The sequence below is a fragment of the Myotis daubentonii genome, chromosome 1 (genome assembly GCF_963259705.1).
Source record: "Myotis daubentonii chromosome 1, mMyoDau2.1, whole genome shotgun sequence".
NCBI classification, from domain to species: Eukaryota; Metazoa; Chordata; class Mammalia; order Chiroptera; family Vespertilionidae; genus Myotis; species Myotis daubentonii.
The window spans coordinates 23,773,587-23,796,100 of NC_081840.1; the positions used below are offsets into that span (position 1 = coordinate 23,773,587).

At 48.1% G+C, this 22,514-nt stretch overlaps 1 protein-coding gene across 1 annotated transcript in view; it reads left to right on the plus strand.

Moving 5' to 3' along the window:
• The window catches only part of DPF3 (double PHD fingers 3), a 274,154-nt gene extending 258,228 nt beyond the window's left edge, over positions 1-15,926 (plus strand). The window contains exons 9-11 of the mRNA XM_059691834.1: positions 3,471-3,583; positions 14,673-14,754; positions 15,286-15,926. Of these exons, the coding sequence (XP_059547817.1) occupies positions 3,471-3,583; positions 14,673-14,754; positions 15,286-15,356 (266 nt within the window). The 3' untranslated portion in view covers positions 15,357-15,926. The remainder of the gene's footprint in view (positions 1-3,470; positions 3,584-14,672; positions 14,755-15,285) is intronic.
• Positions 15,927-22,514: the final 6,588 nt, after the last annotated feature.

The following is a 22,514-nucleotide window of genomic DNA, read 5'->3' on the forward strand; positions in this document are numbered from 1 at the left end:
CTTTGTTCCCCAACCCTCTCAAATTTTCTCCTTAGCAGTTCCTTCCTTCTTCCTTCCCTCCCTCCCTTCCTCCCTCCCTCCCTCCCTCCCTCCCTCCCTCTCTCCCTTCCTTTCCTTCCCTTCCCTTTCCTTCCTTCCTTCCTTCCTTCCTTCCTTCCTTCCTTCCTTCCTTCCTTCCTTCCTTCCTTCCCTCCTTCCTTCCTTCCTTCCTTCCTTCCTTCCTTCCTTCCTTCCTTCCTTCCTTCCTTCCCTCCTTCCTTCCTTCCCTCCTTCTTTCCTTCCTTCCTTCCTTCCTTCCTTCCTTCCTTCCTTCCTTCCTTCCTTCCTCCCTCCCTCCCTCCCTCCCTCCCTCCCTCCCTTCCTTCCTTCCTTCCCCCCTTCTTAATGATTTTAGTTTTTATTTGTGTTTTCCTTATACAAAAAGACCTTTTCAACTTTTTATTTTGAAATAATTATAGCATCATAGAAAGTTATTAAGTATATTACAGAGAGGTCACATGCACCCTTTAACTAGTTTCCTGCACTGGTAACATCTTACATAATTATAGTTCAATATCATCAATTGAGCCTGGCCGGTGTGGCTCAGTGGTTGAGCATGGAGGTCACCTCAGCTCTGGCTGCAGGCTCCTTCGCCTCAGAATTTTATGACTATGGAGGTCATGGTTCGAGTCCCAGTCAGGGCACCTGCCCAGATTGTGGGCTCAATCCCCAGTGTGGGGTGTGCAGGAGGCAGCCAATCAACAATTCTCTCTTATCATTGATGTTTCTATCTCTCTCTCCCTTCCTCTCTGAAATCAAGAAAAAAATATATTTTTAAAAAACAGTCAATTGACATCGATGCAATTGCAGACCTTACCCATCTTTTATTGGTTTTCCATGCGCACACACTGTGTACTTATGTGTGTGTATGTATAATTCTCTACAATCTTACCGTATATGTAATCACCACCACAATCAATATTCAGAACTGCTTCATCACCCCAAGAGCTCTCTTGCTAAAGTGCGTTCCTTTGAAACACAGTGTGATCCAGTCCATGCCTTGCTTAAAACTCTTTAATGATTTTAAAGCCCCAAATCCTTAAATAAGGGATACCAATGCCTGTGTCATCTGGCTCCAGCAACATTGCCAGCCACCTCCTGCCTTTCTCCGCTTGCTTGCCAAGCCTCTGCTCACTAGCCTTTCCCCCCCTTAATTTGCCAAGTGCCTCCACTGCTCAGGGCCTCCACACCTGCTGTGCTCACCAGGAGCTCTCCCCTCTCCCATGCAGCTAACACCTCACTTCTCAGGAAATGTTTCCTTGGCATCTCGGACTAGGTTAGGCTCTCCTATGGCTTGTTTTCATTGCCAATTATGATTTTCCTTCATGGCACCTATCACACAGTTGTAAACAAATAGATATGAGTATGGCTCATTAATTTGAGTTCTCTCTAATTAGAGGTGTTGGGGGTATCTTGCTCACCACTGTATCTTTTCTGTCTAGTGCAATGGCTGGCTTAACAGTTGCCCAATAAATAGTCCTTCATGAACAAATTCATGAATAACTACTGTAACCTGGCTGGTTGTGGCTGGGGTGTGGCCTGAGCCCATGGAACTGGGCAGAGTCAACTTGCTTGCATGGTTACCTGCTCTATGAACTCATCTGCAACCTTCCCAAGGGTGCCCTGTCTGAGACCCTGGGCATTTGTGGCCCATACCACTCAGAATCTCAAACTGGTATTTCCTCTCCTATTCCAATCCTGGTATTCTCTCTGAGAGATTGGAATAGGAATGACCCTGGCCACTGTTCCTCAATAGATCTTTGAGATGCTTTATCAACTGGATGTTCATCAGGCTTTTAATGCCGGGCTTCTTTCCCTCCGGGGTCACTGCCAAGGTGTCAGTTTGAGAGGGTTATTAGTCCAGAGCATGGGAGTCTCTAAGCTGGATGGCTCCTGAGAAGTCCTTGAAAAGCTTTTAGATCAGCCTTCTCCTCGATACTTCTACCTGCCCTTTGCTAAGTGGTCCCCACGTCCCCATCAATGAATTATTTCCACCCCCACTCCTACTCTCTCAGAGATGACAGTGTGGTTTGTATTTGTGGAGCCCCAAATTTGAAGGGTTCTTATGTTGACTGAATAGACAGTATGTGCCCCAAATGACCCTGGTGTCACTAGCTCTGAGGACTTGGAAGGGAGGAAAGGGGAGCCTCCTGCTGGCATGGCTTTGCCAAGGGGTGGTGGTACCACATGGCGTCCTGACCATCTGTGGAGGGCACTGGATTGGTGAAAGTAACTCTAATTAGCACCCCCACCCTTGGTCTCTAGTGTCCTCCTTTAGAAGTACATAATAACTCATGTGAGAGAGGCAACACAACGCCCTATATGGTGGGTTGGGCAGCGCTGGAGCTCTGGAGAAGGGGGAACCCCCAGCAGTAGGCAAAGCTGTCAGTTCTTTTGTGATAGAGTCAGTAATGGGCTTTGCCCTGAATGCTCTGTGCAGACTGACAGCACTGGGCAACCTGAGAGCATCATCCAAGCTTCCTTTCCCTGCCAAATAGAAGGTCAAAGGTCTTCACATTCTGTGGCTCAGACCTGTCCTCTCACTGCCCGAGGGTCTCTTTTGGGTGAGCTATGGCTGACAACAGAGTCCAGCTCTGCAGGCCAAGCCTCAGAATTGGTCCATTGGGGCTGTGAGCTCTAAGGTGAGAGCTTAATGTCTCTCCCCGATCCTGCTATTGGCTTGGCTGATGTGATACTTGGGATGGAGAAGAGAGTTAGAGCCAGTGACCAGTCGTTTTAGGATAGACCTGGCCATTATGTACCCTTTGCTGTGATGCTGCACTTCTTGGCCCTCCCTGCTAGGCCACGTCCCCCTATAGCCCCTGGTACTGTGCAGGCGTGGACTCCCACTAATCTCCTGGGCATGGGCAGGGATGCTTTGGATAACAGTGCAAGGCTTTGCAGAGTCCCTGAGCTCTGTCCCTGGAGTCCTCATACCCAACTCTCCTGTGCCCTGAGGCAGTGTGGTGAACACCTTTGTGGATCAGAAGGCCCAATTACAAATAGCTTTTGTGTGTCGCTCTTGCCATAGTTGATACTGGGGCCGGGAGATAATGCAGGTGACTCACAGTGCAGCCTTGTGCCATATGCTATGCCGCGGCCTTTCTGTTTCTCTCTGATCACCACTTGCTATCCTCGTAATTGGCTACACCTCTAGGGGGGAGTGCTCTTAGGGCAAGAGGATTTGGGTGGCATCTATCCCTGGTGGAAGGGTTAATGCCCATCTCTCTCATTAGGCCTTGATCTGATGATGTAATTGTGGGTAGTGGGGAGTTTTGGGAGGGCCCCATCTGGGTCCCTAGTTTGTTTCCCAATACATGCTACCCTCACCCCCTCTCCAAGTTGGGCATAAATGTGTTTTCAGCTAGTGGTGTTGAGGGGTGACAAGTCAGACCCTCTGGCCCTAACGCTGCCATTTCTGCTTCCTTTAGGTCACCCAACCTGCCTGCAGTTCACCCTGAACATGACTGAGGCTGTCAAGACCTACAAGTGGCAGTGCATAGAGTGCAAATCCTGCATCCTCTGTGGGACCTCGGAGAACGATGTGAGTTTGGGGCCACCACCAGGAGGTAGAAGTCCATGGGGCTGGGAGTCCTTCAAGGGGAGAAGAGGAAGCAGGACTCTTGTAATTCGGGTCCCAGAGAAAGGGCCAGTCATGACCTTCCCCTTCTCCTTTGACCCCAGAACACTTGGGACCCTTGTTCCACAGGGACCTTGGTTCCCCTCAGGAATCCTATCTAATAAAAGAGAAAGATGGTAATTAGTGTACGACCGCTACCCTTCCCATTGGCTAATCAGGGAGATATGCAAATTAACTGCCAGCCAAGATGGCGGCCGGCAGCCAGGCAGCTGATGCGAACAGGGAGGCTTGCTTGCTTCAGTGACGGAGGACTCCAACGTTCCCCGCCTGACTTGCCGGCCTCTCAACTGCAACTCTAAGCAACTATGTTGCAAATATAGAAGCTAAAAAACCCCAGAAACCTGCTTTACTCAGCCGGGCTTCAGCCAGCCGGACCGCAACATTGTATCAAAAACAGACAGTAAACAAAGGCCAGAAACCTGTTTTCAGCAGCCAAGGCCTCAGAGCTAAAGCTGGCCCAGAATAAAAAAAAGAAAAAAGAAAAAAAGGAGCGGTTGGGAGCTTCAGTCACCCGTCAGCCTGAAAACAGCCCTCAGCCCCTCAGCCAGACTGGCCAGGCACCCCAGTGGGGACTCCCACCCTGATCCAGGACACCCTTCAGGGCAAACCAGCCAGCCCCCACCTGTGCACCAGGCCTCTATTCTATATAGTAAAAGGGTAATATGCCTCCCAGCACTGGGATCAGCGGAGCCACGAGGCCTCCCGGCACCGGGATCAGTGTGACAGGGGGCAGCGCCCAAACCCCCTGATCGCCCTGCGGCTCTGTGTGTGACAGGGTGCAGCGCCCCAACACCCTGATCGGCCCTGCTTTGTGAGTGATAGAGGGCGGCGCCCCCCCCTCCCCCCCGGGCCCTGCTCTGTGTGTGACGGGGTAGAGCCATAACCTCCCCATCGGCCCTGCCCTGAGTGTAACAGTGGCAGCACCCCAACCCCCTGATCGGCCCTGCTCTGTGGGTGATAGAGGGCGGCGCCCCAACCCCCTGATCCGCCCTGCTCTGTGTGTGATGGGGGGCGGTGTCCCAACCCCCCTGATGGGCCCTGCTCTGTGAGTGACAGTGGGGAGCTCCTCAACCCCCTGATCAGCCCTGCTCTGTGTGTGACAGGGGACGGTGCCCCAACTCCCCAATCGGCCCTGCTCTGAGCCCGACCAGGGGCTGCACCTAGGGATTTGGGCCTGCCCTCTGCCACCGGGGAGCAGGCCTAAGCCAGCAGGTCGTTATCTCCCGAGGGGTCCCAGACTGCGAGAGGGCACAGGCCGGGCTGAGGGACCCCTCCTTCCCCCCCGAGTGCACAAATTTTTGTGCACTGGGCCTCTGGTAGATTATATTAAAAAAGGCAGAATAAATGCTTAATTCTTTCCCTTTTTTATTAGTTTTCAAATATAACAGGGTGGGTTCAACACCTATTAATGATGAAAACACTCAAGAAAATAGAACTTGTGGGATACTTTCTTAATGACAAACTTTTTTTTTTTACCTTAGAATGAAAGCCATTATCTTACTTATGGGGAAACACTAGAGGCATTTCTACTAAGATCAGGAACCAGATAAGGTTGCCCATTATCTCTACTTTTAGAGATATTAGCTAAGGTGGTTAGACATGAGAGACCAACTAGAAGCATATGATGGTAACAAAGTAGTAAAGCTCAATTTCTTCTTTTTTTAAATTCTATTTCATAAGCTATAATAGTATATCTGAAAAACCCAAGAAAATGAATGATAATGCTAACTCAAATATTAGAGTAGCAAGATATAAAATTACCATGCAAAATTAATAGCCTTCATATGCACAAATAATAGGAAATAATTAAGTTAGAGGACATAATAGTAGAGAAACTCTACTTAAAATAGGAACAAAGAAAAATATGTAGAAATAAGGTTAATAGTAAATGTGTAAAACATCTGAAGAAAAATTTAAAACACCTTTGAAAAGATACAGAAGTAGTCTTGCACAAATGAAAAGGCATTGTGTGATCTTATATAGAATGAGTCAACATTATAAAGATGTCAGTTCTTCCTAAGTTAACTTACAAATTTAAATCAAGCCCAGTAAAAACACCAGGTTTTTTTTAAAATGGAACTAGACAAGCCCATTGAAGTTCATATGGAAAGAAGCATGCCAGAATAGCCAAGGAAACACTGAAAAAAAAATGTTTTGAGGGGAGACTAGTCCTACGAGGTGTTAAAACATACTGTAAAGCCTTTATCATTAAAATAATACAGACAAATAGAACAATGGAATAGAATGAAAACCCATAAACTGATCCAACTACATCTGGACATTTAGTATAGGATAAAGGTTTCATCTAAAATTACTGGCTCAGAGATGGACATTTCGACGAATGGTGTTGGGCCAATAGGATAACCATCTGGGGAAAGGTAAAATTACGTCCACATAATACATGAGAACAATCTCCAAATGGGCTGGGTATCTAAATATAAAAAATAAAACCATATTAGTCCTAGAAGAAAACATGGGTGAATTCATTTTTAACCTAAATTTGAGGAAATATTTTCTGTGATTCAAAATTCAGAAGCAATAAGAGAAAATATTGAAAAACTTGACCACAAATTTGCATAGTAAAAAAATGCAGTAAAGTAAAAAGACAATTTACATACTGGGAGAAAATATTTGCAGCATTTACTACAGATAAAAGGCTAGTATCACCAATATATAAAGAACTCTTAAAATTTGAGGGACAAGGGATAAGAAACCTGATAGAGAATGGGAAAAAGACATGTAAGATAATTCACAAAAGATATGTAAATGGCCCCCAAAGTTTGGAAATTAAAGTTTAAATGTACTTATAAAGAAATTCAAATTAAAACAAAATGGAGATTCTATTTCTTTCCTATAAAATTGAAAAACACCTTCATACATTGTCAGTGGGACAAAGTGGTACAACCCTTCTGAAGGGAAATTTAACAATACCTAACACAGCTGCTATGCACTTACCTATTGCCTTATCAGTTTCACCTTAGGGATCTACCCTAATGATACACCACTATCTACTCTAAAGATATAGCACTATGAAAATACATGTGCATAAGGTTATTCATGGTTGCATTGTTTATACTTGCAGAATATTGCTCATACATAGAATGGTTGAATAATGATGGTATAGCCACATAACGGAGTCTATGTAGCTGTTTAAAAAATGAGGCAGATCTTTATGAATTTATATGGAATGATTACCAGAATACATTTTAAATGAAAAAAACACACAACAAATTAAAAATGTATAGTATGCTGCCATTCTTGTAGGAAAGGCATGAGAAAATATACATATACCTGTTCACTGTGTAAAAGAAATACAGGAAGGATTAAGCAAGAAGTTAAAGAGATTGGTTATCTACAAGAGTGAGTGGGAATTGGGTAGAAAGAAAAACAACCAGGATGTGGGGGGAACCGGAAGTGGAATATGAGCAGTAACAAATTACCCTAACTATGATATAAATAGACTAGAGGCCTGGTGCACAAATTCATGCATGAGGGGGAGGGGGAGTAGTGGACCGCAGGAGGTTGGCCAGCCACAGGAGATTGGCTGTGGGAGTGCACTGACACCAGGGGGCAGCTCCTGCATTGAGCATCTGCCCCCTGGTGGTCAGTGGGTGTCATAGCCCCCTGGTGGTCAGTGCGTGTCATAGTGGTCGTTCCGGTTGTTTGGTCATAATGTTTGCTTAGGCTTATACTATATATAGATAACATAACCATACTGAAGGGTGGGGTAGGAAAGAACTAATTTAAGTAACTTTGGAAAGTAGTATTTGTGTATTTTAGAGCTAAAGAGAGAACTAATTATACAAATTTTGTACTGTAGTGAGTATATTTGTTTATCACAGGCATGTGAGTTAGTCATTCTGAAACTACATGTACACAGGTCTGAACTAATAACTATATATTGTGAATAACGAGAGTCAGGTTTCTCAATGTCTTAGAAAAAATATTCAGATCTTTTTTCAAATATTTACATGGTTTTGGGTTAGAATAGGAGGTATTGGTAGGAATTTATGATTTCAATATAATATTATATACATATGTATTTATATTTGGGGCGTCCCAAAAAATGTATATACTTTAACAGCTGATAGCTCAATTTTCTAAATGAAATGTATTTTAATAAAAATTGCCTTTATAATTATTCAAAGTGTGTGTATTTTTTGGGACATCCTATGTATCTATAGCTATCTGTCTGCATACATATAGATGTGTGCATGTGTGTGTACACATACATTTATTTACTTCCTAACTCTGTCATCTGGGAGGGCCTAGAAGCAATGACAACCCAGGAGTAGTGAGGACCTATAGCACCCAGATATTAGTTTCTAAATACAGTTGACCCTTGAAAAATGTGGGGTTAGGGTACTGATCCCCATGCATTCAAAAATCTGCTGTGCAGTTCCTGGCTGTAAAAATCAGCAGGGTCTGTAACTGAGTGAGATGGAGGGCTGTGAGTTCCAGGCATTCCTCTTAAAGGGCCCACACATGGACTTACTTGGACTTACTCCCTCTGAGCTCCAGTGCTGGGGCAGCAGCTTGAAAGGCACCAGGGACCTATGGGGAGGAACTGAATTGTCTGGCATCAGGGTGAGAGCTGGAGGGGCAACTTTCTCACAGACAGAAGTGCTGGCAGAGGCTGTTGTTCCTTTGATGAACCTACCCTCAACAGAGTCAGCAGGCACCATATCTGAGTCTCCATTAACTTGGCTCACACTGTTCTCTTCACCCTGGTGATTCTCTGAGACCCTGCCCCACTCAATTTGCAGGCCAACCCATACTGTTTCCAGTGGCTTTTACATATAAATGGCCTTTCTTGGCTCATGCTTCACACTTTCCTAAAATCTCTCAAACAAGCAGCATCTGCCCCATACCTCATGCTAAGGCAGCCAGCCTTGGTTCTAAGCTTTGCCTATCTGGGGCACCTCCAAGCCCAGCACAAGTAGCAGCCATCTGCAGATCACTTTGTAGCTCATGTTGGGTGGCCCTGAGCAGAACACAGGTGGTGGCTGACCTTGGCCTGCACCTCCAGGGAGGCCCCAGAACCAGTGCACCCAGAGGACAGCTTCGTACTACCACATTGAAACACCACCCAACCACCTCCACAAGCAACACACTCAAGAGGCAGACTCAGTGAGGCGTCAGAGCCCCACTGAAGTACGTGCTGCTCTGTGGGGTGGGCCACTACACAGCTGATCCTCCACAGTCGGGGAGGGTACACATTGAGTGCCCAGCTCTGGTGAATGGGGCGGCTTTGCTACTGGACCCTACAGAACATCTACTACATAAGACCACTCTACCAAGCCTGGGAGATGTAGCAGCTCTACCTAATACATAGAAATAAACCCAGGAGGTTGCCAAAATGAGGAGACAGAGAAGCATGTCCCAAATGAAAGAACAAAACAAAATTCCAGAAAAAGAACTAAACAAATGGAAACAAGCAATCTACTAAATGCAGAGTTCAAAACACTGGTTATAAGGCTGCTCAATGAACTAAGTGAGAACTTCAACAGCTTACAAAAGGTCATGGAAACCAGAAAAAATAACCAGCCAGATATGAAGGCTACATTAACTGAAATGAAGAATAATTTACAGATAATCAACAGTAGAGTAGACAAAACTGAAAATTAAATCAGTGATTTGGAATATAAGGAAGCAAAAAACACCCAATCAGAACAGCAGAAAGAACAAAAGAATTCAAGAATATGAAGATATGTAAGGAGCCTCTGGGACAACTTCAAGTGTGCCAACATTTGCATCATGCATGTGCCAGAAAGAAGAGGGAACAAGAAATTGAAAACATATTTGAAAAAATAATGACAGAAAATTTTCCTAATGTTATGAAAGAAATAGACACACAAGTCCAAGAAGCACAGAGAGTCCCAAACAAGATGAACCCAAGGAGGCCCACATCAATAAAATGCCATTGGTGAAAGACAAAGGGAGAATCTTAAAAGCAGCAAGAGCAAAGATGTTAGTTACTTACAAGGGAGCTCCCATAGACTGTCAGCTGATTTCTCAACAGAAACTTTGCAGGCCAGAAGGCATTGGCAAGAAATATTCAAAGTGTGAAAAGCAAGGACTTACAACCAAGATCATTCTATCCAGCAAAGCTATCATTTAGAACTGAAGGACAGATAAAGAGGTTCCCAGTCAAGAAAAAGTTAGAGGAGTTCATCAACACCAAACCAGTATTACATGAAATGTGAAAGGGTCAAGAAGGAGAAGGAGGAGGAGCAGGAGAAGGAGAAGGAGAAGGAGAAGGAATAAAATGGCAATGAATACATATCTATCATCAATTGAATATAAAAAACAAATAAATAAGCAGAACAGAAACAGACTCATAGATACAGAGAACATGTCAACCTGTAACTGAAAAATAAAAAATGATTTAGAAAAGAAAACATGACAAGTAAATACAAAGTGGGATCCTAGGGGAAATGTCATAAGTGGGAAAACTGGTGAAATTTAAATGAGTCTGCAGATTAGTTAGTAGTGTCATGTTTAGGGTAATTTCCTGCTTGTCATGATTGTACTATGATAATGTAGATGTTACCATTAGGGGAAACCGAATAAAGTATGTACAGGAACTCTTTGTACCATTCTTGCAACATTTCCTTAAGACTAAAAGTATTTCATAATAAAAAATAAAAAATAATAGGATGTTTCCTAGCATCTTCCAAAGGTAACAAAGTTTTTTTTAAAAAATATAGTATCTTTATGAAATCAAGGATTTAAACATATTTAATTTGTTTCAACCCATTACAGTTAAAATTGTCCCATCTTTGGCCAATGGGAATGTAATTAGGAAGGATCCTGAGATTTTTTACTCAGGCACCCTGAGTCTTTATGACTCTAATAGTTTGAGAGTGTCCTTGTTTTCCAATATATAAAAGTACTCATTAATTTTAAGCTCCAGACCTGAAATCAGCCATTTCTCCAAGGATTTATGTGTGTGTGTTTTTAAGTGGGCAATGATCTTTAGAGAACATAACATGAATGCTAGGGGTGCTGATTTTTACGGTATTATTCATAGTTTGGGGGCATTTTCAATGGACAGAGCTAGAAAATATGTTTTGTTTGTTTTAAAGATAAAAAGCACTATAAATTAACATTGATACTTCCAATTCATGCACAGGACTAACTATAGAGTTTTTATTTAACATCATCGATCTTACATCTATATTTTCTTTCAACTATGTCAAAATTGTATCTTCAAAATATCACCCATTTAATCCACACACAAAAGTCTCTATCAGTTCCACTATTATCAACAACAATATGATTTCTAAAAAGAAATACACACACACACACACACACACACACACACACATTTGCACTTATTTTTGTCCTAAGATGTATTTGACTAAGGATGTACAATCAATCAACTTATTTTAAAGTCACTTGGAATAGTTTCTTTCTATTTGGTTATGTCATCTAATACATAATTAGATGGCTTTGTTTCATTCTTCTTTTGTTTTTAGGGATAATTAAAATGTGAATTTTGCTTTATGACTTTGTAAAATATTTACTGGCTCCAAAATCAAATTTATAAAATAAATAGTATATTCAAAGAAATCTAGCTTCTATCCCTATCTCTTTTACACTGTCCTCTCACTTTGCTTATAGGTAACCATTTAAAAAGACATGTTTTATCTTTCCATTTTGTTTTAGCGTAAGCATATGTATGTGCAAATGAGTCCATAAAAACATGGATGCATCTTAGAAAATATCAACCAATGTACATATTTTCTTCACCTTGCTTTTTTTTTTTTTTAAAAAAAATATATATTTTATTGATTTTTTACAGAGAGGAAGGGAGAGAGATAGTTAGAAACATCGATGGGAGAGAAACATCGATCAGCCGCCTCCTGCACATCTCCCACTGGGGATGTGCCCTCAACCCAGGTACATGCCCCCGACCGGAATCGAACCTGGGACCCTTCAGTCCGCAGGCCGACGCTCTATCCACTGAGCCAAACCGGTTTCGGCTTCACCTTGCTTTTTTATTGAAAATTCTGGAGATTACTCCAAAGCAATACATAAATATAATCTTATTTTCTGCCTACAGTTGATTCTAATCCTTGGCTTTACATAGAGTGTTCATGCTGAGGTGTTTTTATTGATGTTGACTTGGCAGAGCCTTAGGGGAAGAATCAAGGGGTGAGGCTGCTTGGGCAATAGGGTTCCTCTCACATAGTCAGGGATTTGTACACCCCAGAGTGGGATTCCCATTCTCTGGAACTGTAGCCATAGGTGGATCCTGCTTCTTGGATACTTGGGAGTAAAAGGTCCTTAAACTGTGTTTCTCATGGGGGTTAGCATGAGCTGGGATTTCTTGGTGGTTTTGACAGGCAATTATCCTGAAAAGCAGATGGGAAAGAAGAGATTATGGTGTTAGATAGTCATCAACCCATGCAAAAATCATTTAAACCCACAGATGCCTGCTTTCCCTTTAGGAGAGTTCAATCTGGGCATTCAACCTTCTTGTATTTCTCATGTTGGCACTGTAGTAGGGTTATCAGTATTTGTAGGACACTGGTAATACTGTTTCTGATGAGTCTCTCCCTATTTTCTGTCTTCATCCTAACTTCTCTCTCCTCGCATTACCCCTGTATTATATGGTCATATAGCTTACTTCTGCTCTGACAACCATGGTGTAACTCTTTTGGAGTAAACCACCCTGTCCTGTTTTCATTCTACTTCTCTGACTGCTTCTTAGTCTCTTTTTTTTCTCTCCAAAAGTCTATTCTTGGCCTTTGTTTCAGAACCTTAGATGAGTCCTTGATTTTTCAGAAGTAGCTTTTCAATGAAAGCTACTCTTTCCTCAGAAAAATGTACATTTATTTCTATCTGTATACAGAATTGTGCATATAATTTCAAGGAGTTCATGCACACCTTTCCGTGAGCACAAATTCAAGGACTTCTTCTCTCACACACTCTAGGCATCCCCTCCCAGGACCGTCATTGCTGTTTAATCACAAATGACTCCCAAATCCATCTCTCACATTCAGGCCCCTTTTCTGACCTCCACATGCCTCGAGGGCATCCCTCCTGCATAATCTGTAGAACATACCAGTATCTATAACTGAGGCTGCTCTCTCCTTCCATAGATCCTCTGTCCATGTCTCAGTGGGTAGCTATAGTATTTGACTTGCTGTCCACGCCATAACCCAGGAGATATTCTCGATTTCTTCCCTGTCATTCTCCACATCTAGTCGGTGACTCTTGGATGGGAGCAAGGGCCCTTTGCTTTCCCCCATGACAACAGCCATAGTTCAGGCCACCGTCATCTCCCACCTGGATGGCTACAGCAGCCTTTTAACTGGTCTCTGGTTTCTAGAAACAATGTCTCTCCACCTGGGTAACTATTTTTGTACAGTAGCTAGTGAGATCTTTCTAAATTGCAAGTCTGACCATGTCACTCCACTGTTGCTGACTCTTCAAAAGCCTCCCGTTGCCCCACTGAAAAGTCTTGGCATGATTCAAAAGGCCTTTCCTGACCTCTCCCTCTTCATTGTTTGCTCACCGGGGTTTCCAACTTCTATATCTACTTTTTCCAGGATCTCTGCACTGGTGAGATTTGATATAAAACATAATTTTACAAACATCTTATAAGCTATCAAAGCGGGTCCAAAGATCACTGAATAGAACGGGGCTGGAGAGTGGTGATCAGACCCCAAACCTTTACTGAGGAGCTTCTATGTGCAAGGAAGCTCTGAAGGAGACGCAGAGATGAGTAGTTCAAGGCTCTGCCCCACGGGCCTCATAGTCCACAGAGGAGTGGACAAGAGGCATGTTCCAAACGAACTATTTAACAGAAGAGTTAGATGTCTACCACACACCGGGCTTTGTAACGTAAGGGGAGAGGCAATTCAATGTCATAGGGAAAGAGCTATGGGGGTGCAAGTAGGGATAGACTAGTGAAGCCTCTGAGGGAAGAAGGGGTTGAAAACTTGAAGAGTGGGCAGGGAATGGCCCAGAAGAGAAGGGGTCAGGGACTGGGAGAGCCTCCAGGCAGAAGGACCTGCAGGAGGCCAGGGGCATACTGTGTCCCTGGAAATGAACCACAGCTGGAGGGCCCTGCTCTCACCTGGGCTCCAGCCTCCAGCTCCTGAGGAGGTTTTGGGGAGCTGAAAAATGGCTTCATTTGCATTTCTCCGGATTCACATATGAAACACTAAAATGGTTCTGAGGTGTCATGGATGTTACCACCAAGTATGGTTGTTGCGTGTTTCACAGATAGAAAGAGTGGGGTTCAGAGGAATTGAAGTACAATTTTCAGACGTCTAAAGTATATTCTGTGAACTGGCCAATCCTCATGGGAATATAGAAATGCATAGATTTAGTTTTTTGCCCTTACAGAGGCAGAGTTGTCGGCTGTGGGAGTTCAAAAGAATAACAAATCCCTTTTAGCTTAAATGTGAGGTGGTAGTCAAGAAAGGCTTCTTGGAGGAGGTATGATTTGAGCAGAATCCGAAACTAAGGGTAGGATTTGCATAGTTGGGGAGGTAGAAGGGGAAATTCCAGGTGTGGGCAAAGCATGCTCAGGGGACAATGAAGACTCTAAATGGGTTCTGGAAAGGGGCGTCCACGGAGGTTGATCTGTGGAGATAAGGCTGGTGGAGCCCTGGCCGATGTGGCTCAGTTGGTTGGAGCATTGTCCTATACACCATAAGGGTCAAGGGTTCAATTCCTGTTCAGGTTTGATCCCCAGTTGGGGTGTATGTGGGAAGCAACTGATCAATATTTCACTCACTCATTGATGTTTTTCTCTCTCTCCCTCTTCCTTCCTCTCTTTATAAAAATCAATAAAAGCATGTCCTTGGGTGAGGATTAAAAAATAAATAAAAGAAAAGAAAGAAAGCCAGTTTCAGCTGGCATTCAATTTAAAAAAAAAGAAAAAAAGAAATAAGGCTGGTAGAGTAGGGAAGACATTGGCCTTAAATAATTCAGTCTCATTCTCCTTCTCATCACCTACTCTGTATTCCACCAGGACCAGCTACTCTTCTGTGATGACTGTGACCGTGGCTACCACATGTACTGTTTAAACCCCCCTGTGGCTGAGCCCCCAGAAGGTAATGGGGATGAGGTCGACAATCACAACAGCAGCTACCACTCCCACTTATTGAGGCCTCTAGAGTTCAGGCCTTGTGCTAAGGGCTTTATATACCTTGTCTCATTTAATCGTCACAACCCTACGAGTTAGGTACCACCACTACCATTTGACAGATGAAGAAACTGAGGCACAGTTCGACCACCTGAAATTTCAACTTGAGGCCCGGAGAGATGTTTCCCAGACTTGTGGCTGAGAGGGTGGGAGGTGGAGCTTCCAGGGGAGCTGGCCAGGCCTGGGGATGCTGGTTACGAGGCAGGACCAAGGAGGGAGGATCTTTCCAACAGTTCAGCTGGTCCTCCCTGAGCACTTGTGGTTTTCTGAGCAGCACTTGCTCTCCTGAGCTGCAGACTCCTGCCCGTTTTCAGCACTGGGATTCGCTCTCTGAATTGTGAAAGTCCAAAGAAAACAGGGCTTAGAAGAAGTGAGGGCCCAGGGTGGGGCTAGAGGGCTGGGAGAGGTGCCGCTGGTCATGCCGTCTTGTTTCTTGTAGGAAGCTGGAGCTGCCACCTGTGCTGGGAACTGCTCAAAGAGAAAGCCTCAGCCTTCGGCTGCCAAGCCTAGGGCCCCGGGTCACCGCAGGTGACTTGCTGCTGGAGAGGTTGAACCAGAGCCCAGTTCAAAGCCGATTGAGCCCCTCCTCCCATGTATCCAGACAGACCAACTGTGAGGAAAGCCAGTAACCAGAGGGCGTGACACGCGGAACCAAGAGGGCGAGCTGTCTACGTAGCTCCCACACACCGGTCTCCACACTCCAGCCCGCCCGCCTTGTTTCAACCAGAAGGATCTTGCACTTTTGGAGAACAGCCTAGCACTGCAGCCCTCTCACTGGTTCCCACCATCTGTTACTCGTGTGTGTGCTGTTTCTACCTATTGTCTTCTAAGAAATCTTCTCCCAGCCTCCTGCCTCCAGCTTAGGCTCTTCCCCCTGAAGTCAGCAGAAGAACAAAGGGCTGTGAGGAAGCCTCTCTGGAAACTTCTAGACCCAGAGCCTGGAGGCCATCTTGACAGTGAAAGTCCCTCCTTGTTCCTGGTCTGTGTGAAGAGGAAGAGCTGCCTTCTGGACCGGGCAGATGTCCAGTGGCATCACAGCCAGGGTGGTCTGTGCATGGGGCTGGGGAGGGAGGTGGAGGCCCTGGGGGGTGGGAAGAGACATTCTGAAGACAGTTGTGAGGCCCTGCAACAGCCAAGAAGTATTTGTTACCATCAGGAGCGGCTCTGCTGGGCGGTTCCTTCACCCGCGGAACTGGGGCATCCTTGAGGTGAGACAAGCCACAGCCGCTGGCAGAGAAAGATGTTAGACTCTGCCTCCCAACCCACCTGGTCTGGAGCTTTCCTAGGGGGGTGAGGGTGGTGGTGGCTCAAGAACCAGGAAGGCGAGTGAAGAAGCCTACACAGTCGAAAATCTAAATGTTGGTAAAAAGGTAAAAAGGACTGCCCCTTCGAGAAACCCTTCAGTATTGATGTGACACTACGAATTCCCTTTCCCAAGTAATTCTTCCTTCCACCAAGTGTGTGTCTGCCCTTGTGTCCTGAGACCTGACTCTGGAAGTTTTAGGATTGGGGAGAGATTGTCGTTACCTAGACAATAACTGGGGTGATGGGATTATTCATGACCAAGCGGCGGCCTTGCTGAGCCTCAGCTCAACGGCTGCTTTTCTCTCCTAAGCAATCCGGTACCGACTGGACTTTTTTTTTTTTTTAATGGATCAAGAAGAAAGAGGCTCAGATTTCGAGAAGTCTGTGTGGGAAGGCCACCCTGTAGGCTGGAGCAGCTTGGGCTGTCTTTGACTCTCACAGGCAGTGGCAACAGCAGCAGCGCACAACTGACAGGTTTCTGGGAAAATCATTTGCCCAAAGGGCAGGTCTCGCTGAGCGGGACCCTCGCGCATGCTCGGCTCCCCTGAAGTCAGCTCCGTCGCTGTGGTCCGCTGCTTACAACAAAGGCCGAGTTATTTTTAGCCCTTCAGCCCTGAAGAAGCCCCTGGAGACCTGCAGACAGGCGAGATGGGCCACTTCCGCCTGCTGCGGAGTTCACCCTGCGACTTGGCAATGCTCTTGGCCGGTGGACCCAGGCAGCCTGGCATGGAGCCGAGCCCTGTTGGTCTCCCTCAGTTCTTTGCACCTGGGGCTGGAGATGGGGGTCGCTCTCCTGCAGGGGCCTGCGGCCTCGGAGGGAGTTACTTGCATGTGCAATGATCTCATTTAAAGGGCCCTGTCCAGGTGGGATTCCATCTTGCTCAGGAGATGGTTCCTTCTCCCTGCGGGCAGGTGAGCCTGTTTTGGGAAGCTGCTGTGTTGTCACATCATTTGTTCATTCGAGGGTTACAACTCTTCTCCCGGCTGCTCTGGCTCTCTATGCCCCACCCCCCCCGCCCCCGCAACCTCCAACCCAAAGTGGGGTGTCCTCCAAGGCCGATGGTTGGTTTTGAAAATCACTTCAACTTAATTTTAGGAAAAAAGTTACCAAAATTGTTCCAAAATGCCACAGTGGCTTAAAAGTTGAAAAAGCACATTTGAAACAAAAGCTGTGGCTCTACTACTTGCCGGGTCCTCTTTGGAGGGTGTGCAAATCCATTCCCACTTTATCACAGACAATGCGGAGGTCCTGTCCTACCTCCAGCCACGCCTGCCGCCCACAGAAGCTGTGAGGGTGGGGTGAGTCTTGCAGACAAGGAGGGTGCTTTACCTGCCACAATGATGGGGTGCTCAGGGCTCTGGAATGGACATCAGGAGGGCCCAGATCCCTTCCCGGTTCCCCTCCCTGCAGGATGGGCCCAGCCCCTTCCTCTTTGGAGACCAGTTTCCCCATCTGGAAAGGGGTTGGCAAAGCCAGCAGCGGGATGGCACTTTCAGGGTACTCAAGCAGACACAGTCACATTTGTCACCTTCTGTATTGAAAAAGGAAGGTGATGGTAAACTTCCTATTGGTCTTTCTTTGAACCCCAGAGAATGAGCCAGAATCATAGGGTGCGCATAGATAATTAGGGTTTTAATTTTGCCTCTGGCATGGAGTTGCTGTGTGACCTTGGGCAAGTCACTCAACATCTCTGAACCTGAGTTTGGAGATAATAATGCTTGCCCTGCCTAGTCCACAGCGACTCTGGGAGACCTAAAGAGCGTGATGTTATATAAATGACCACCGAGAGCAGTGCTTGTCAGGGAGGGACTCCAAATAATTTCTACGCCCCTTTTCTAGTGTGAGTTAGCCAAGGTTAGACACCTTCTTAGAATCTCCATTTGACCAAAGGAGGCTTATGTTCTAAGGGCTGTGCTGCCTGTGGTCAGGGCTACTAGGCCAAAGCTGTGACAAAGGAAACCCTGACTGTGCGTGGGTGTGTGGTGGGAGGTGGGGGGTTTACCCTGGGGTTGGGGACTTCAGGATGACATTGCTGAGATACTCCCTTCTGCAAGATCAGTGCCCCCTAGGCAGGAGCTAACTTCTGGAGAGGACTGAGATTCAGTTCAGCGGAACATTCACCTAACTTTTGGGTTGACAGCCTAGCTCCCCTACTTTGTGGCTGGGGGACAGTGGGGAAAGGTCTTGACCTCTTGGAGCCTCTTTCTGCACATCTGTAAGGCGGGAGGTGCGGCCTCTCCAGCAGGGCTGTTACTGGGGTCAGGGTGATGCTGGCAGGAAGGTCCCCACACCACAGTAGCTCTGGTCATTGTGGACTGAGGCCACACTGTCCACTCCCAGCTCCGATCTTTGCGACAGCCAGGGTGCCTTTGTTTCGCTCCGATGTGGCTCCAGCCAACCAGGGAGGAGGTGAGGCTGCAGGATCTAAGCCGGAAGTTGAAACCCTCTGTTTCCTGTAGGTATTTTTGAAACACTGCTTTTTGGGCCTGCAGCGAATGGAGGAAACAGACAAGGCTCCTGCTAGGAAACTTACATTCTAGCTTTTCTTCTCAACTCCCCACAGGCTCATTGCAGGCGCCTCAGGCAGGAGCCGCAGGTCCCAAGGCTCCCCTGCTCCTGTCATCGCCCTGGGGCAGGTAGGAAGCCCAGGCAGGCAGCCAGGCAGGCCTGCAGAGGCACTTCTCCCCCAGGCTCCGCTCCCTGCGACTGAACCAGCTAGGAAGTGGGTGGGTGGGGGGGGGGGAGGCCAGATTCCTTCTGAGCTGGGGAAGATAACAGGCTTTAGGGGGGAGTGGGGAGAGCTAGGGTTTCAGTGATGATCATGATACACTCATGGTGCGTATTAGTCTTCGTGCTTCAAACAGCGCCATTCCTTTTGCCCCTCCCCTTAAAACGTTCAGATATTAAGGAAGGAAGTGAGGCGGCTATTACTACTTTTCCAAGGGGGGCAAGTTTAGGGGACAGACCTGTGCTCTTCTGTGTTGTGGAAGAAAGATTACTGGCCACCTCAGGCCTCGGGGCTCAGCGAAGAGGGTCCGTGTGTGGGGTGGGGAGCCCCGAGGACCACCTTCCTGCCCACAAGCTGGTTGTCAGCCTCCCTTCCTCTCTCGCTCCCAGACCCGCCAGCCCTCCCTGCTGCCCGTTACAGGCCCCTCCTCAGAGCGTCTCTGTGTATCACAGCCCAAGGGCAATGATGACTGGGCCAGAGCCTTGCTCAACCCCAGGGACGATGCCCACCAGGCCATGCCTGGCCCTTCCGCAGCTGTGCATCCTCACTGTGGTAGGGTCACACTCCTGGAGGGGGAAGGGGGAAGGGGAAGGGGGAAGGGGCACCCCAGGAGAGCTGAAACCCGATTTCCACTTAGGAAGAAGTCCTGGAGCTAAATAGCTGGAGGGCTGGGATGGAAAGGAAGAATTGTTACAATCCATCACCCCCCTTCCCCCCCCTCCCCCTTAGGCCCGCCATCCTAGACAGCGTGATTTTTTTTTAAAAGCCCAAACCTTTGCCCAGTTCTGGACACCAAGGCAGAGGTCCCCTGGCCTCATCTCCCTGTTGGTTGGGGGGCTTCCGAGGGCAAATAGGGCAGGAGCAGTGCCCTCAGCTGGCTGGAGGTGGGAGGTACAGAGGTCTCCTGGCTGCACCCCTGTGGATTATCCCACTCCCACAGGGAAGGTATCCTGACTTTCTGAGATAAACTGCCAAGGTCCCTCCTAGTCTGGCTGGGGAGGCGGGGCTGGTGGGGGGAGAGAGGGCAGCAAAGGCTGGGCTACATGGGGTAGCCTAGCGAGTGGAGGGCCCCCAGGCACTGCTACCAGAGGACAGGCCCCAGAGGCCAGCAGCAGCGGGGATGTGAAGGGGGGGTGGGGTGTGACCTGGCCAGTCCTGCCCTCCGCCACTTGGCAAAGCGAATGGCGTTCCTTCTTCTGTGCTCCCCTGTTTGGGATCTTACTCCCACCCCAAGGGATGCTTTTGGTGTTCCCATCAGCCCCGTTTCATCTGGATTCCAGGTGAGGACTGGGGAGGATGGTGGAAAGTGGCAGGTGCTTTACCTGCCTCAGGCCTGCAAGTCTCCCACCCAGCTCTCAGCCCTGCTGTCTCCTTGGGTCTCCTGGATTGGTGGTCAGCCTGGGGGCTCCCTTCCCCATTCTCGGACATAGAACGTTTTTATGATTCTCCGCCAGGGGCCACAGCCACCGGCCCTGGGTGTAGAAGGTGCAGAACAGATGGGTTAGTTCGGGCCTTGGGGTCGGCCAGAGGAGGGTGTTTGACCCTGGGAATTGGGGTCCTTCCTAAGTTGGCTGGAGACCCTCGGTGGGGGGACAGCTAAGGTAGCTTCTGAGCGAGGTGGGAGGGAGGAGGGCAGAGGAAGATGCCAGTGCCCGCTGCTCAGGTGCCTGACTGGGCGGATGGAGAGCCCCAGACGGGCTGAGTGGGAACCATTTAAGCATCAGCAGCGGCTCCCAGGAAGGCTTGCTGGTGGCACCTCTCCCTGCTTCCCGCCCAGGCTGCTGGGAAGAGAGCCCCTCAGGAAGGACCTCCAGGAAAGGGGGAGGGTGGGGTCGGGCCTGCCTGGTCTTCACCAGTTGGTTTCCCAGAAGGCATGCTCCCTGGGGGCGGGGGTGGGGGGGTGGGGGGGGGTGGGATTGGAAGTGGGTAGGTTCCCAGGGAAGGCTTTTTCTGGGCTGAGAGCCTGGCTGTGTCCCCTCAGATGGCTGAGACCTGAAGTAGCTCCCCAGGGTCCCGTGAGGCTGTGAGGTGTAAGGGGGTCAGAGGGCACAGGAATGCCCGTTGGTCCCGGGCTCTTTGTTCCCAACACCCTCTCTTCCTTTGCTCCAGTGCTCGAAGGAGGGCCCCTTAGGGTTCCCCCGGGTCCCCCAGGAGGAGGAAGTGTTTGTGCTGATGGTGACGTTTCCCAGGGCAGGCCAGAGGAAGGCGGGGCAGGACTGGCGGGCAGCCAGACCCCCTTTGACAGAGAGATGGTTACAGAGAATGACCTCTAGCCCAGGCGGTGAGCAGAGTGGCCGTCCGGCCGGCAGCACCGACCCAGCCTGGCAAATGAGCCCCGCGGGGGTGGGGAGCGAGGGGGGTAAGCGGTCCCCGTAGGAAGTGGGGAGGACCCTGAGCCCCTGGGACCTAGTTTCCCTTAGTAACCTCCCCAGGCTATAGTTACATGCACTGCACCCCGTTTGCTTGCCTCTCTGCGGCTATTATTTCTATCAATGTCATTGTTACTGATGGTGTAAACAGGAGTGGACCCCCCTCCCCCCACTTAGTGAACTAAAGCGAACACTGTGTGTTGCTCCAGGATGAGAGGGAGGACCTGCCCACCACCAGGAGCTGCCGGACAAGATGCATTTCCCTCTGAGGTCCCCCCAGGTGGGGGGTCCCCTAGCTTTCACTCCTGCGCAGTCCCACGGTTGTATAGAGAGCCTTGCGCATGGAAAGCCGCTGGCCACAAGGACTCTCATCTCTCCCTTTCCTTCTGCTGCTTTGGGGAAGGCCTTGGGGGACAGTTGGGGACTTGGGGGAAGGTCTTAATTCTGCTTTCTAGTAAAGGGACACAGATTTTCTGGGTAGAATTGGGTTGTGGTTTGTGTTGACTTTGCCTTGTTGTGTTTATATCCCACCCAAGACCTTGGTTCTCCTTCCTTATCCTGCCTTCGCGCTCCTGCTCCTGTCCCCCCCTCCCCTCCTGCCACCGGTGGAGTGGTGGTTAGAGGAAACAGTGGCACAAAAGAGAAATATCCCCCCCTGCACATTGCCACCGCGTAGCTGAAGAGGCCTAAGTTAGAAACAAAGAAGAGCCGCCGCTAGGTACTGTGTGCGGGAGAGCATGAGATGGAGATCTGAGAGCAGAGCGGTGGGAGCAGGTGGCGGGAGAGGCGGGTGGGGCGGCAGCGTCCTGGCTGATGCGGCATCTGTCCTCATGGCGTTAGAGAAAGGGAGGGGTGTCTACCCTAGTTGCCCACCATTCTACCCCCCGCCCCCCTCCCCCCAAGGAAAATGTACACTTTTCTTGCCTGCCGTGAGAGGTTGCTGAGCAGGCTGGTACCGGCTGAAACACTTGGCAGGGCACAGGCTACGGGCAAGGTGCTGCTCTGGATCCCACAGGAGCTGGAGAAATGAACCCCATCCTGACCCGACCTTCGCATTGCTTTTCAGTCCTGAAACATCGCAGTGGCCTCTGATCGCCATGTCTCCGTGTACATCTCTAGGCCTGTAGGTGAGGCAGACTTGGGGTTTTCTTCCAGGTGTGGGTACAAAAGAGGGGAGCCATTTCCCCAGTACACCCCCACCCCCCACACTTCTTTCTTGTCTCTTTCACCCCATGCTCCAGCTCTTTCTGAAACTCAGTCATAAA